This window comes from Pseudorca crassidens, chromosome 1 (assembly GCF_039906515.1).
Source record: "Pseudorca crassidens isolate mPseCra1 chromosome 1, mPseCra1.hap1, whole genome shotgun sequence".
Classification (NCBI taxonomy): domain Eukaryota; kingdom Metazoa; phylum Chordata; class Mammalia; order Artiodactyla; family Delphinidae; genus Pseudorca; species Pseudorca crassidens.
Genome location: NC_090296.1, coordinates 152,837,421 through 152,853,534, shown reverse-complemented (window position 1 = coordinate 152,853,534; position 16,114 = coordinate 152,837,421). Strand labels below are relative to the sequence as shown.

The following is a 16,114-nucleotide window of genomic DNA, read 5'->3' as shown; positions in this document are numbered from 1 at the left end:
TATCATTCAGCAACCAAGTACTCAACTGCGAACACATAAGTTGATCTAAAACTACATTTGGTTCTATTGGGAAGAATGCTAGAAATTTAAGAAAATTTTCCTGGGTGCTAATTGCTTGACTGGACTTAAATTAGTATCCAACTCAACCAGGGCTTACCATGTGCCAGTGGAAGGCACCACAAAGCATACAGTGCATGGGACCTATGACTGACTGTTCCCACCTCATTTGACAGCTGGCAGAGGTGCTGCCAAAATGGGGTTAAGGAAAGCTATTATTAGCAGCTGGAACCCAGTGAGGGTCCTCACTGCGCCTAATTTATTAGGTTGGCACTTCTATATACATTGCCACTGCCTTTAACTGAGAAACAATGATAAAACAGTGCAGCACAGAGTTGAGGTGACTCTGGGGTACTCTGGAGAGGAAGAGGGTTTCATTTGGCTGTAAGTGGTCACAGGTTTCATTTGGGCTCCATCTTGAAGGAGGAGTAAGATTTAAACAGGGGACCATATGAGGGGAGGACTTCTAGGCAGAAGGGATGTCACAAATGAAATAAGAAAATATAAGGACATGTGAGCCACAGTTAGTATGACATTTTCTAGAGCACAGGGTACAAGCTGGGATCCAGCACTATGAATATACAGATTTGCTCTTTTCAGTCTTATTAGGAGTTTCAGAAATACTAGACCTATGACTGTTCTGAAGGGATCTTACTGAATCCCGGCACATATGCCTAAAGCCAAAAATGTAGACTTCTAATTTGCTTGTACAAACTAAGCTGTTTGCTTTAGAATTTAAAAGCACATTTTAAATATATAATAATCCATAGTTATATGGTAATGGTAACTGAAATTGTTAAATTTGAACTTATTTATAAATATTACATTAACAGTATCATCTGACAGTGCTTTATTAGAAACCAAAGTAAACTACACTTTGAAAAAGAGTGCAAATAAAATTTTGCTTGTGGAAGAGTTCCTTACCATTAGATCTTGTATTTGTATTATATTTACTCTTTCAGTCAACAAACATTTATTGAGCACCTATTACATACCAGTCAATCAATAAAAGTTAAAACACTTTTTAAAACCAGTATGTTTTTTGAGAGAGATTTCTGTTATAAGCAGTGCTGACTACCTGGAATCAACTTGTGACCTAGGAGAGAATCTTATCCCCTTGGATATATTTAGTCTATTGAATCTATTTAATCTATTGAATTTATTGAATTTATTCATTTATCTACTACCAGCTGGAACCCAGTGAGGGTCCTCACTGTGCCTAATTATTAGGTTGGCACTTCTACATACATGGCCACTGCCTTTAATCTACTGAATTTAATCTACTGATTTAATCAACTGAATCTATTCTTAACATGAGACTTACATCTCAATGCAATTCATAAAAACATTCCTATTCTCTCTTAATCATCTCCATTATTGTAGATAATCAGATTTCAGTTTTAAAGAGTATCACTGAGCATGCAATCTGACCTACACTAAAAATAAAAGGCAAACTGCACCCCACAATTTTACAGTAAGTTTAATAAAAAGAGGTAAAATCGAATCTGGCTATACCTACACATCTGTCAATCCGGAATTCTCTGAATATATGCACAATAAAATGGCTCAGTGATATGATGGCAAATGAACCCAAAATGTCCCCTTTCTTTCTTCCCTGTGCCATTGCTCCCTCCAACTACAGGCAGCAGAAGATTTAGCCCTGCTGACAGTCAGACCCTATCAGCTACTTTTTTTCCTCTGACAGGAAGAACCCTGCATACCCTATGAAAACCCTGCCTGTACTTACCAGGACCACAGGCATCTGCTCCCTGAACATTACAACCTGCTCAGGGTTCAGGGTCTAGGGAGGGAGCAGCATGTTCTGGTGTGAGCATACAGAGGGACTAGTCCAAAATCATTTATTTGCTTAAATTTTTTTTCTCCCACCTAAGTGTAGAGACATGATAAAATGGCTAAAGAATATTTATTGTATTTATTCATAGTGATCTCTGCATAACAACGTGGTATTTAATGCCACTGAATGGCACACTAAAAAATGTTTACAATAGTTTTAAAAAAGTATTTACTAATGAAAACTTGTAGCTGGGGGCCCTTATAGGCCATCTCTTCTTGGTATATAACATGTTGCTTAAGTAATTAAAACTATTATTTTTATAGAGTTCATTTTTTAATATATCAATTATTCTAACATGATAGAGTATCATTTTTAAGGTATGTCCCCATCATTCACTTGAAATATCTTGCTGCTATATTGTAACCAGGAAAAGCAAATGAAAAAGATTCATAATAAAACTGTATTTATAGTAAAATTGTAGATCTTTTATTTTCTAAAATAAAGTCCTTAGAGTCCCATCTGTCCATAATTTTTTTAGATAAAATCTTCCAAGAAATTAGAAGTCTGGGGGAAGAAGACTCTGGAAATGTAATTTTCTGTTTTAATTCCCTCTTCAGATGACAAACTTACTCTAAGGACCCAAGTAAATCAGCTCAATTATTCTTTTAAAATATTTTCTGCACAGTATATACTGAATGATATAAAACAAACTCATATTATTAATAAAATACCACTCACGGTTGAAGATACTATAAAGTTGTTTTAAAATTAGTGAAAAAAGAAAATATAGGAAAATTCTGATTATCAGATTGTTCTCATCTAGTAGTATGTTTTTTAAAAATAACTGAATTCTTCATTTTTCTAAATTAACTGTTTATTTAATGAAATTCAAAAAACTAAGTCAAATTTTTCCCTCATGTACATTCTTAGATCATAACATCGACACTCTCCTGTACTCCTGAGTTGATTATTTTTGTCTATGGCTTTGACAGAACCTTGAAAGTACGGTTGAAACTACCGTAATGATATTACAATTCTATGAAATGAACACATCCTGAGAAACCTTCCACTTAACTCCTAATATGGATTCAATCCCACCATTAACACGCTTCTGAACTCAACAGTCAGCTATTGAAACTGTCCTGTTTAGTAACCATTATCTGAAATACACCTAGAAATACCATGTATAGAAAGCACTGTTAGGTGCCCAGTCAAGTTATGTGCTGATTTGTTTTTTAATTTAAAATACACTTCAGGGCTTCCCTGGTGGCACAGTGGTTAAGAATCCACCTGCCAACGCAGGGGACACGGGCTCAAGCCCTGGTCCGGGAAGGTCCCACATGCCGCGGAGCAACTGAGCCCGTGCACCATAACTACTGAGCCCACATGCCATAACTACTGAGCCCACATGCCACAACTACTGAAGCCCGCACGCCTAGAGCCTGTGCTCTGCAACAAGAGAAGCCACCGCAATGAGAAGCCCATGCACCGAAACAAAGAGTAGCCCCTGCTCGCTGCAACTAGAGAAAGCCTGCGCACAGCAACAAAGACCCAACGCAGCCAAAAATAAATAAATACAATAAATAAATTCATAAAAAAATAAAATGAAATACAGTTCACACAGTTTCTAATGGCAAAGCCCACAGAGCACTGGTAAAGCAGGACTGGGCGCCCCCCACGACTCCTGGAGGCCCAGGGGTGATGCTGCACATGATTTACCTCTGGTGGTGGTGACCGAAGAAGCGGACGTCAACCTGATTGTCCTCTTTCTGCATGACTTTGGCCGGCCAGAATCCAAAACCTTTCATTTTAGCCCAAACCAGTTCATGATTAGGTATCTGGAAATAAAATGTTTTACCTTGTCATACTACTTTTAAAGTATTAAATACAAGAATATCATTAATACTGAACTACTCAGTCAAGCATAATCCATAATTTTGAAAATATTTTTTTTCTAACTCCTAAGCACACAGAATTTACCCCCACCCCAGGATTGACTGATTTTGCCTCCAAGAAAAACACCAAAAAAATTAAAATTTGCATAAGCAATGTGGACCTTCATTTCGCAGAAAAGACAGTGAAAAGAATCTCTTCATAGCCTGTGGCATCTGGAATGAAGCCAGCAGTGTAACAGTGGCAAACAGAACACCCTAACTTTGCTTCATGAAATACAGTCCAACCCTGGGAGCCTATAAGAAATGGGAGAATTTTAGGCCTTCCTCCCGATCTATCAAGTCGGAGATGCAAACTTTAATGAGACCCTCAAGTGACTGAGGAGCACACCAATATCTCGGAGAATAGGGGCTCTCAGGCAGGCTCTTACACCATGGCCAGCGGTGGGCGACTGCCCCTGGAACACTCCTTGAAATCATGCCATTTTAGGGGAAATCACACAGCTATAAGTATATATAAAGACTTAGATTTCTTGTGAGAGAATGAGAGGAAAAGCAAATTTTTACTTTATGTATTAAGGGATTCAATGTTTATTCCTACTCTTGAGGGTTCTCATTTTAAAGTCAGAAATGGATACTGATCCCAAGTTGTTTCCTCCATGTTTCAGTTTTTATACTCATTAAAACCATACATACTATGACACAAAGAAAAATATTTAGAAGGATTATAATCTTCAAGCAAATTGGAAATAAGACATCAGACACTTAAGAGGTTAAAAAAAAAATCTCAAAATTTTACATACACAAGGATAGCAGAACCAATTGTCAGGACGAGCATTTGATAAATAGAAGCAATTCTTGCAAAGTTGTAATTCATCCAGCTGAAGAAGAAAATCAACTATTTAGCCTACATAAAATACACACATGCATAAAACTATATAAAATAGATCCATGCAAATTAACATTCTCTTTCATGTATACAGTCTCCAGGTTTGTTCCTTAAGCTTAAAATTCTAATTTTCCAATGAATAATACCAGAAGAGCCTGCCACTTTCTTCTTGGAACCTCCCGAAGGTCCCAGATTGCACTTGGAATAGAGGACAGATTCCTTAGGGGACCACTGCATCTGACCTCTGCTTCCCCAGCCTCACTGATACCTTTCCAGTTCAGCACTCAGATTAAAGGCTATTTCCTCAGAAATGTCTCTTGATCTACCCATATAAAATATCCGCTACCAATAAAAGCAGTCCCTACTTTGCCTCATTCTCTTAGTGTTATTTTCTTTCATAACATTTTTTTATAACTTGTAAAGAAACCTATTTTGTCTGTCCTTTTCTTGAGTCTCCCTCTTCAGAATACAACTGTATGAGCAGGAAGCCAGCATCCTGATCCCCATTTTATTCCTCCTAACACAGCACATAGTAGACACTCAATAAACATGTTTAACGAATTTTTAAAAAGTCGTATGTGAAATGGAATCAAGAAACAAAACTTTTTATATAAATTGAGATGCTTTTGCAAAGATAGTATGGTTATAGATGAGTGTTTCAAATAAGAAAGACCACCCAAAAAATCCTTCCCTAAATATATATTTCATTTATTGTATAAATATGCATGCTGTTGTTTGGATGCTTTTTTGCCTGTGTAGTGTAGTAAGAACTCAAATTTGAACCTTTCATTCGCAGAGGGTAATGTTTATTGAATGCCTGCCCAGTGCAGCACATTTACATGTAGTTATATAACTAATACTCTTTAGGGTAATTAAAGAGGAGAGAACAAAGTTTCCTTTTCTTCTAACTAGTAGAAGTTACTTAGTAACTAAATCTAACTCCCAGGATTTCTCTGAAAATAGTTCTGCCAGAATTCTTCCCCTTCTGTTTGCGTTATTTCCCATGTATGTCATACATGGACATAAAATTATATTTAAAGAAAATGGCAAAATTAAAATGTACATATCAGAGTGGAATTCTGAAATAGATTAATGTGGAATATAGCAAGAGTTTAGTTATTAGGCATGGATAGTACCTCATGACATGTGTCTTTATAGAGCATCCTTGCTATGTCAGCTTGCTCACTGTCTGCTGTAATTAAAGACAGGTATCTATTACCAGTGATCTAGAAACACAAGACTATCAAAATTAATACAGCCATTTAAATTTTCTTTCATTTTTAACAAAAGTGGACACATACCATTTAAAACAAAAAATGTATATTTAAAATAAAATTAAGGCAGTAAAAGAAAACGCTATCAGCAGCTTTAATTTTATATCCAATGTAACATAATACTCTAGGTACAGAGGGACCTCTTTCATTACTTTTGAATGAGGGGATATTAATGCAGAAAATCAAAAGCAATCAAAGTGCTTATAAAAAGCCTTTCAACTAAGTTTATATATAAAACTATGAATATTACTTAGTGTAACTAGAGTTCTGCTTTTGGCCAGTCAATTCTATAAGCTATAACTCCATTACCAAATATTTTTAAGTTTAAACCCTAACATTATTACTTACAGATCATTCAGGTATTGTTTTAATGTAATATTTTATATAAGATATTTTTCAACATGGAATGTAAATGGTATGAATTTTAAAAAACTATACAAAAGAAAAAAACAAAAAATATTCAACCTCCATAGAAAATCACTGTGTTGTGGAGAAGCAATTGAGCATCAGCTTTGAACTCTTCGTAACTTCGGTACTTCCCTTCGTTCACTTTCTGCAGAGGGAAAACAACAAAATGGCAAAGGGTTAATGGTGAAAACACCTGTCAGCATTACAGCGTTAGAGTGTAGGAAACAGGCAAATTTTCCAGAATGGCATTACGACTACTCCTGTGTCCCATGGTACTGACAGAATGTGCGTAAAAGAAACCCACAACTCCGTCTGCAGTTAGACTATTACAGGATGGTGAAGTGTGCAGAGCCAACATCCTGCAGCCACGTTGTCCCCGATATTTATTTACTAGTATGAACTCTGCAGCGTGAACACCTCATTCTGTAATTAAAAAAGCTGCTGCTAAGCACTGTAAATAACGAAAGCTTTGGTCAGTGGGGTTGATGAGACCCTAACTACATATCTACTATTTTTATAACTCAAGAGAATAAAAATTGAAAGAAGAAAGAGCTGTTAGCCTCTGTGACAGTTTACCGTTATCACAAAGAAGATACGGTTGTAATTCTGAATTGGGATTAGGTGCTGATGTATAAACAATTTTAAAGTCCTAGGAGGTCCTATATGCACCAAGGCAAATGATGGTTCTGTCTGGCATCAAGGGTCACAGGGCACTTTTATGAATATTGATATCTGAACTCCACCCTGAACTTCTCATGGCCTTGGGCTCGCAGGTGCTCAGGCCTTGGCATTGTGCAGCGCTCCCAGGCTACCTGCCTATACCCAGGTGGGGACAACCGCACCCCACAGTCCCCAAGCACCATCATAGCTCGTATTTTGGTCTGGACTGTAAGCTCCTGAAAGCATGAAAATCATGTCTTCCTCTTCATTTTCTTTATGGTGCTTCCGCTCATGGTCAGCACTTGCTAACAAGGCACCATCAGCCCAGCCAGTGTGCTCCATGGACCCAACAGGATCAGATTGCAGAACGTGGGGAGGGGCCACACAGGGAGAGGGCAGGAAGGGCAGCTGAGTTCTTCATTGTTCTCAGAGGCTCAGAGTTAGGAAAAGAGGCTATGCCTGAAGCCACACAATCTAGGGGTAGGAGGTAAAATTTAAATTGCTCGTTTTTATGAACAACCTTCATTTATCCCTTTCTTCCACTGAAATAATACACCTTCATTCTTCCTCAGCTATTAAGCAGATTAAGAAAGGAGTAAGATGATTTTAAATTATTCCTATGGTCTCCCTATTATGGCCAACCATAAGATTTTAAAACTTCAAAACGATACATAGGTACAGAATTAATAAATCTGCAAAGCTAATTGGAAACAGGTCAAAGTGTTCACTGCATTTTACTGCAATTTGTAATTAAATATTAACAAACCCATTAACAATCCTCAGCTAGAGTAGGTAAAAATAAGAACTTCATTAAAGAAGGATAAAGTTTTCTAGTTAAAACTGTTTTGTTCGAGTGCATGTCATTGTGTTTCCCAAGATCCTAGATCAGTTCTATGTTCTAATCTTTCCTTGAGAGAAACTCCTAAGTACTGCTTCTGAAACTAGGAAACCACATCCACATGTTAATTACATCTGGAACATTACACTGACCAGGCTACAATACATTTTCTTTAAGCAGCAAGTGTCAAGAATCAACAGGCTGCTGAAAACCAAGCCTCTTAAAAGATGACCCCTAAAGAGCACTAGAGGGAGTGCATGCCATTCACAAGGGCAGCTGCTCAGGCAGGAGGGCGGCAGGTGCACGACCAGGGCTGTGCTGTCAGGGAGCTTTACCTCCTGAATGGCAGGGACGTCGACCGCCGAGTGCACCAGCCGCCGGTACATGGGGTGTTTGTTGTCCTTCCCCTTTTTATTAAGGTCAATAGCCTGAAAGGTCATGAGACACATCAGTTTAAACGTGGCTAGAGAGAGGGGTAAAACATCAATTTCTAAACAACAAGTACTTTAGAACTTAATGAAAAATGTACATGCACTATAGTTTAATGTGGCATTCCTTAAGGTTTGAATAGAAAGAACAGTTATTTTGGAAAATTCAATTTCATTTTAAACACTAATTATCAATGAATATGTTCATTCTGATAAATGGAATTTTAAAATATAAATGTTTCTAATCTAATACAGCTAAAGAAATGCCTGAGTTGAAAACAAAGACAAAACAAATTTAAAAGCCTTTTATAGAACTATTTACTGCACAAAAGAAACGGGACAGCAGTGGTTTCCACCCCTCATACTGCTCTATTCCTTGTCAGTCACTAACTTTTAAGGAGTAAGCCAGAGTGAAATATATTCTGGGCGATTCTGAGAGCCCCCCTTACAGGACTCACCCTCTCTTTCATGCGGGAGACGATGAACCTCAGGTACGTACTCATCTCCTGCTTGTTTGTATTTTTCTTCTTGATGCTCTGTTGAAGATAGAAAAGGCCAAGATAAAATCTGGTCATTTATAAGTCTATATTCTTGTAAAAGATGTCTCTTATATAAAAGATTATAGTGTGCAAAGATTTTCTTAAAAGATGTACTATTTCCAACATTATCTGATGCCGAGAAATCTTCAAAATTTGCATACCAAAAACAGCATTTAACAAGGTAAGAATCGGAAAATATTATACTGTCCCTGACATAATAACTTAGAGAACTATGCATTTTTTTCTTTTCTTGATGTTTAAAACTTCAACCAATTTTCAGATGAAAAGAAATAATAACAATAATGATATAATAATGATATAATGTAGAATCACTTATTTTATTAAAAAAAATTAATGGCTGAAATCCTTTAGGGAATATTTTAAAATAGCAATATTGAATGGTGAATTTCAACATAACATTATTCTCTGTTAAAAAGATTATTAAATGTCTGTGTCACAAAGGAATTACATACACTGCAGCACACACATCTACATAACTATTCTAAAGTGTCACAGATCTCTTCAGTAATAACTCCAATTCCTGTTAGTCTTGCCTAAAAGCTAATTAGGTTCCTTAATTTATCTCTCAGAAAATTAACTTTACATGAAGAAAAAAAGACAGGATTTTTTAACTTTTATGTCATTTCTAGACAGCTAGGAAACAAGGACCAATGTTCCCGTTTCCCTAGTCAAGGTTAATATACCATGACAGACACTGGACCATAAGTAGACTGCACTGCAGAGGACTGAGTAGGTTTGGGCCACTATTTAATAGACGCTTTTTCAGGCCGCTACATTATGAGTCTCTACCCAGTGGTATTATTACTTACTCCCAAAAGAATTTTATACACAGGAAGTCATCTCAATATCCTAAGTACAATGGAAGAAGGAGCAAAACTTTCTCATGTAAATGAGAAACCTTAGCTATGGCTTAAGCAAACTGATTATACATACACAACATTAAAATATCTGCATAACAAGTGGAAAACTGTTTTCTGAGCTGGAGACTTACTTTCATACACTTCATGTTTGACATGATCCCCTCCCTTCCTCCTCACCTGGATTCTTTGGCAATGCAGTCAGTGCTCTCCTTACTCAGCTTTATTCTATGACCTGTGCAGTTTTATTATGGAGCAGTTTTTCTCAACCCCGGCCATACCTCAGATACACTGGTGGACTCCCATAAAATGCAGCTGGGCTCCACCCCTGAGCATCTGAATTGGAATTTCTAAGGGAAAGTTCATTCATTCACTGTTAGTTCCTCAGGTGGTTGTGACATCTGGCCAAGACCAAGTACCAATGGTGTAGATGTGGAGTTTAAAATGCAATGACATTTCCTGAACCCCAGGTTTTATAATCTCTGGGGAAAGGGACTTTGATGTAGCTTGTAAATTCTCATTTTAAACAAAATCCCCAGTGAGTCCCAGGCACACAAACACATGAGAACTATTAACGGCTCCCTCCTGTAAGCCAGAGTAAAACAGTGGATCTGAAACACAATCAGCTATTAATGCTTTTGTGTAAACATTCTTGCTAGCACGGCCATCCCTCCAAGCACTGCTTTCTACACTAAACAGCTTGATGAGCTATTGGATATAGGGAAGAAAGGGTAAGAAGGCCAAGAAGGCTTTTTCCTCACCTCCTGGGAAACCTATATTCCCTTAAAAAGAGAGGAGAATAAAAACAAATGCTTCCAGGGAGTTTCCTGGTGGCCTAATGGTTAGGATTCCGGGCTTTCACTGCCGTGGCCCGGGTTCAATCCGTGGTTGGGGAACTGAGATCCTGCAAGCCGCATGGCATGGCCAAAAACAAACAGACAAAAAAGCCAAATGCTTCCAACTACATGCTCTATCATGCCAACTTGGAAATATTTTGGGAGGACTACCAACACTGCAGATCCCAAATATCATTCTGGTCATTAAATCATACAACTGTGTATAAATTCAGGTATAACAGCAACCTACATCAGATTAGAAGTCTTGTAATACTATCTGTGGGGTCATGGTTCTTTTAATAGGTAACATATTATTCAGGTGAAATATACAACCAGCACTGTATGTAGTGCTGAAATATTACTTTAATGCTCACTAAAAATTGTGCCAAACTAAGCAGGGTGGGAACACTCTCCTCTCTGGGTCTCCCATTGAACACCTCGAGCTCAACCAGGCAATGAGTGCTCTTGAAGCCGATGTCCACTAGTGCTGGGACGGCTGCAGTCACTTGAGAGGCGACGGTGGGGATGGGTGCTCACTGCATCCCCTGCAACATGGCTGCCCTGTCTCCAGGGCTGCTGTGTATTCTACACATGCACAGTAATATTTTTTCTCATTTCTGCACTCTCAACATCAACCTATGAAGTACTTCACTGTTAGTTAGAATCCAACTCCTTTTGGTTTTAGAGCCTTAGAAAATAAAGCAATTCAATGTTTCTCTGTGGGTGAAATTTATGCAGTGCTAGAATCAGAATATCTCTACAGGCATACCTCGTTTTATTGCACTTCGCAGATACTGTGATTTTTACAAATTGAAGGTTTGTGGCAACCCTGCATTGAGCAAGTCTATTGGCGCCCTTTTTCCGACAGCATTCGCTCACTTAGTGTCACTAGGTCACATGTAGTAATTCTCATAGTATTTCAGACTTTTTCAATATTACTATATTATTATATTTGTTACAGTGATCTTTGATCAATGATCTTTGATGTTACTATTGTGAAACGTTTATGACTCGCTGAAGGCTCAGACGATGGTTAGCATTTTTTAGCGATGAAGTACTTTGTAATTAAGGTATGTACCTTTTTTGACATAATGCTATTGCATACTTACTAGTTTAAACATAACTTCTATGTACATCCAGAAACCAACTAGTTTGTGCAACTAACTTGATTGTGATATTTGCTTTACCGTTGTGGTCTGGAACCAAATCTGCAATACCTCCGAGGTATGCCTGTATAGCTAAAATATCCTAACCAACTGGTTCGTTCTTTGAAATAAAAAAATATTGAAACTTTTTGAAACAGTAGGGAAAACCCTATTTTACTTTGCTTAAGTTTAGGTAACTGTGCATTACATTGTTCATGTAATTCCCCTGTTTAAATGAAGGTCTATTTTCAGTTCGTATTTCCTTTCCATAGAGAATCTACAAAATACATGGGTATTACGTGCTCTCAGAATGCTTTTACTTTGGTTTCACCTGTTTAAACATTTCTAGATTAACTGCTAATTTAGCATAACCATGTGCAGCAACATTTCTTTCTGGGAAGACTCCAAATGTACAGAGTTCAGGCCGAGGGCCTTAATTTTACAAAACTATATAATAAATGATAAATTAGAGGATAAAAATCTGATTTTGTATCATGTTTAAATTTGCTTAGAGTAAGGTGCTAGAGTATCTCTCCTCTTCAGTGTGCAATTGAAAGTGGTGATATACGCTTAGGAAAGTGACTACATTTCAGCAAAATGTAAAAGGAAACAAGGGGGATGGATGACTTTCTGCGGCTAAATGGATGTGACCCACCCCTACCCTTCACAGCGCCAACTCTGGCAAAATATTACTACCTAGAAAGTCCCCTACACATTTTATAAAGTGCCACCCAGATTTAGGCAGCCCACTTCAGTGCTGATCACCTCTGGTTGTGCATTAGAACCGCCTGGGAAAGCCTTTAAAAAAACACCAATGTCCATTTATACAAAGTTCTGGAACAGGAACAACTTATCTGACGGACACTAATGACAGTGACGCCCATCTGGTATGGGGTGGGATTCAATGGTCATGTCGGTGGGACTTGGGTACACAGCTATGTGTGCATTGGTCTATTTCTCAAGTGGCATATTCAAGACTTGTGCAAATCACTGCAATGTAAATTTTACCTCCGAGGAAAAAGCCACCACTGTCTAGGTGCCACCCAGAGATGGTGCTGACACTGGTTTACAGAGGAGCCTGGGCACTGGCAGTCCTAACACCCCAGGTATTTCTCCCAGGCAGTCCCGACTGAGAACCACTGCACAGCAACATAAGAGAGGCTGTTTCCTTACACAAACACATGCAGTGGCCCAACTCACCTCTGCTGCTGTCCCAAGAAGAGTCAAGAGGCAGAGCTGCGAAGCTGGCTTCTAAAGTGACACCAGGTCTAGAAGCCGCTCTGTCTACTTGCTCACACTAACAGAAAGGCACCTCTCTTACGTTCCAACTATTTGTTGGTTCTCTTCAGTTAAGGTATTAGAAACTTCAATCATTCTGGCTGTATAGGAGTCACCAAAAGAAGTTTCCTATCCAAGGAGGATTATTTTTTTGAAAGCCTCTATGTTACTTGTTTATTTTTTTTTACTTGCTACCCAATACATCTTTTCTGGTGACAGATATGGGATTCTACTGAAGATGTAGGGCAAGAACTGAAGTGCGTGTGAACACTCCAGTTGGTAGGTGTATCCAGGAGGCTGGGGGAGCCCACTTCCCACACGTGCAGGCTGAGGCACTTGCTCAGAGAAGGGAAGCAAACAAAAGAGAAGACCCTGAACAGATGCAAAATCTCTTTCAACAATTTGTAGGGACGAAGCACTTGTTATAAGACACTTTCACATTTGCTAAACTTGTGGGCTTTCTTTTTAACACTTTCTGGTTATGATTTAGAGAGTTGGCATTTCACAAAGGAAATCAACAGAGCACACAGCTCCGTCCAGGGCTGCACCCTAAGACTTCTAAGGACATCTTAGTTAGCATGTTGTGAGCTGCCTTATGTGACAGTCACAGCAGAGTTGGTGCCTGTCGGCCAAACCAGGACATTGGCATGGCTTGGAAAAAGCCACTATAAGAGAAATGAAAGAGGTAGCTTCTAAGGTAAACACCATTCTGCTTGTAACATAACTAAGCAGATAGCTCTTGACAACAAGGTAAGAAAAAGAGAAAAATAGTGCTGTATAAAATCTGCAGATTATTTCAGATCCAATTCTTTCTCAGACTTTGAAGAACTGCTTTGCAGACCTCAGAACTCCTCAGTAAAGGCCTTTTCGTAAGAGTGACAGCTCAGGATCCACCAGAGTGAAGCCCAGTAAGTGTTGGTAACTGCCCATATCACCTGGCAGCATACAGGAGTGACTTTGGTCAATATCTACAAATAATAAAGAGCGAAACTTCCTATTACATGCCCAAAGTTGCTGCAACCATTGTTAGACAACAGAAATCACATGGCCAAAGCTGTGTTACAGAGGTGGATAAGACATCCACTAACCTAAGATGCACTTAGGTATATTACAGATAACCGAGGGGCTGCTTCCCTTTAAGGGAAAAATAACAGAAAATCTTGAATATCTTCTTGAGTAAGGAATTCTTAAGCCAGTTACAATAATTGCTGGATTATAGCAAATCAAATGAGTCTAGGTAGATACCACAAGACAAAACATGAATAAAGTAATTCAGCCATGCTCAGTGCCTTACAGTGTTTTTTGGCTGGAAGCAGGTAGGAACAAGTTTTGATCCTGTCAAGGTTTATCCACAGCTGATTATTGATAATGATGCCCAAGCACCATTATTTGAAGGAACATTCAGGACTGAATAGTCTGGAATTTTCAATGTGCCCTAGAAACATAGGGCACTTCAGTTGTAGAAACATATTTCAGCAGAGAATTAACTTCTGGAAATACCACTTCTATACACCAAGTATCCAAAAGAAAAAAAGAAGTGTAAAATCAGAAATCCAGGGGTCTTTTCCTCAGATAATATATCTGTGCTGCTCACCTCGCCAAATCCAAGCTCCCAAGTCTGTTATTAACAAGGGCTTCCCACTTTCTTGGGGATTCCCAACACCCAAAATGTTCTTCCCACAGCAGGCTGGACCAGAGGCAGGCAAACTTCTGTGAAGGGCCAGATGGTAACTATTTTAGGCTTTGAGGACATTCAGTTAGTGGCTGTCTCGACTACTCAGCCCTGCCATTGTGGTGAGAAGACAGCTATAAATAATGCATGCGTTCCATGAACAGGGCTGTGTTCCAATAAAACGTGTAGATACTGAAATTTTAATTTCTTATAATCTTCACATGTCACAAAATATTATTTCTGTTTTTCTTCAACCATTTGAAAGTAGAAAACCCGCCCTCAGCTCATGAGCAGTACAAAAACAGGTGGTGGGCTTGATTTGGCCCATGGGTCGTAGTTTGCCAACCCCTGGACTATAAGTTCTATGACAGCAGGGTCCATGATGGTTTAGTTCAGTGTTCTTTTGCCAGGGCCTCGTACAGTATCAAATAGTAAATACTCAATAAATACTAGTTGAATTGAACTAATGGCAGTCATTACTAACCAACTTCACTGCCTACTAGAAAAAAAACATTCCATGTAGTTGAACTCAACAATACAAGATCCTTCCAAAATGTGAAATACTTATTCACACCCAAGCTGTGTTAGCACATTCAAGCCACTATAAACCATTTTGTTAATGTACCATTTCAGTGTCAGATGACACCTAAACATGGCTGATGTCCTCTAACAATCAGAGGCTCACTGGATGTCAGTGAGTGTGCAGGACTCCTGAGCCCCAACCCCAAGGATGTGTTCTAGAGGCACATCCAGTAATTCTGCTACAGATGGTCTCTGGGGCTTACTGGAGAAACACCAGTCTGCATATAAATTACCTATATTGTCAGAGGAACCAGGAAGCTCCAAGCTCTCCTCCATAACTATCTGTAATCACAGAATAGAAATGAATCCCAATGAATTTTAGCTGCACATAAATTGCCTATGTTAAGGAAATCAGGGGCTCTGCAATATTCTCTATAACCACTTGTAATGCTGGAATACAAAGGAATCAACGAATTTATAAGAAACCCAATATCTGAGATTTTAACAGTAGAGCTGGTCTGGTGGGAGTGGCCCCAAGCCCTACTATTTCTCCTCTGTACCACTGGGACCCCAGCAGCCCCTCAATGACAATCACTTTCTAGCACAGTCTTCTAAAAATATACCAATGTTCAGTCTTGTTCACCCCCAGTACTGACACACTGAAATTAAGTCTCCTCTACAAGAGCAGAAGAACAGAACACCACACCTGCTGCCAGCACCAGCGTAGGAACTTGGTTAAACACTTCTGCATTCGGAGTGCATGACTCGCTATAGCTCCATCCTACATCTCCCATGGTCAGTCCAGCAACAATCATTTGCACTTGAGTTTCTGGCACTAGTTTTTTGGTTTTTTTTTTTTTTTTAAACTTAAGTTAAAGAAACTTAAGTTTAAAAATCTCCCCTAGGCTGTCACAAATATGCCTTCTTACTCATAGGTAAAAGTTGAACTTGGAGGATAATTCAAACCACAAAGAACATGTTGAGGTGGATTCTTGGAGTGTGT

General features: G+C 38.6%; 1 protein-coding gene across 19 annotated transcripts in view; it reads right to left on the bottom strand.

Moving 5' to 3' along the window:
• Window positions 1–16,114, bottom strand: part of ZMYND11 (zinc finger MYND-type containing 11) — a 137,013-nt gene that overhangs the window by 20,871 nt on the left and 100,028 nt on the right. For 12 of the 19 annotated variants that reach the window (XM_067699606.1, XM_067699581.1, XM_067699696.1 and 9 more), the window contains 6 exons: window positions 8,700–8,777; window positions 8,149–8,241; window positions 6,373–6,460; window positions 5,770–5,825; window positions 4,548–4,625; window positions 3,572–3,690 (listed from right to left, as the gene is read on the bottom strand). In XM_067699606.1, coding sequence (XP_067555707.1) covers window positions 3,572–3,690; window positions 4,548–4,625; window positions 5,770–5,825; window positions 6,373–6,460; window positions 8,149–8,241; window positions 8,700–8,777 — 512 coding nt within the window. The remainder of the gene's footprint in view (window positions 1–3,571; window positions 3,691–4,547; window positions 4,626–5,769; window positions 5,826–6,372; window positions 6,461–8,148; window positions 8,242–8,699; window positions 8,778–16,114) is intronic. The other 7 variants (XM_067699630.1, XM_067699715.1, XM_067699650.1 and 4 more) reach the window with 3 other exon arrangements.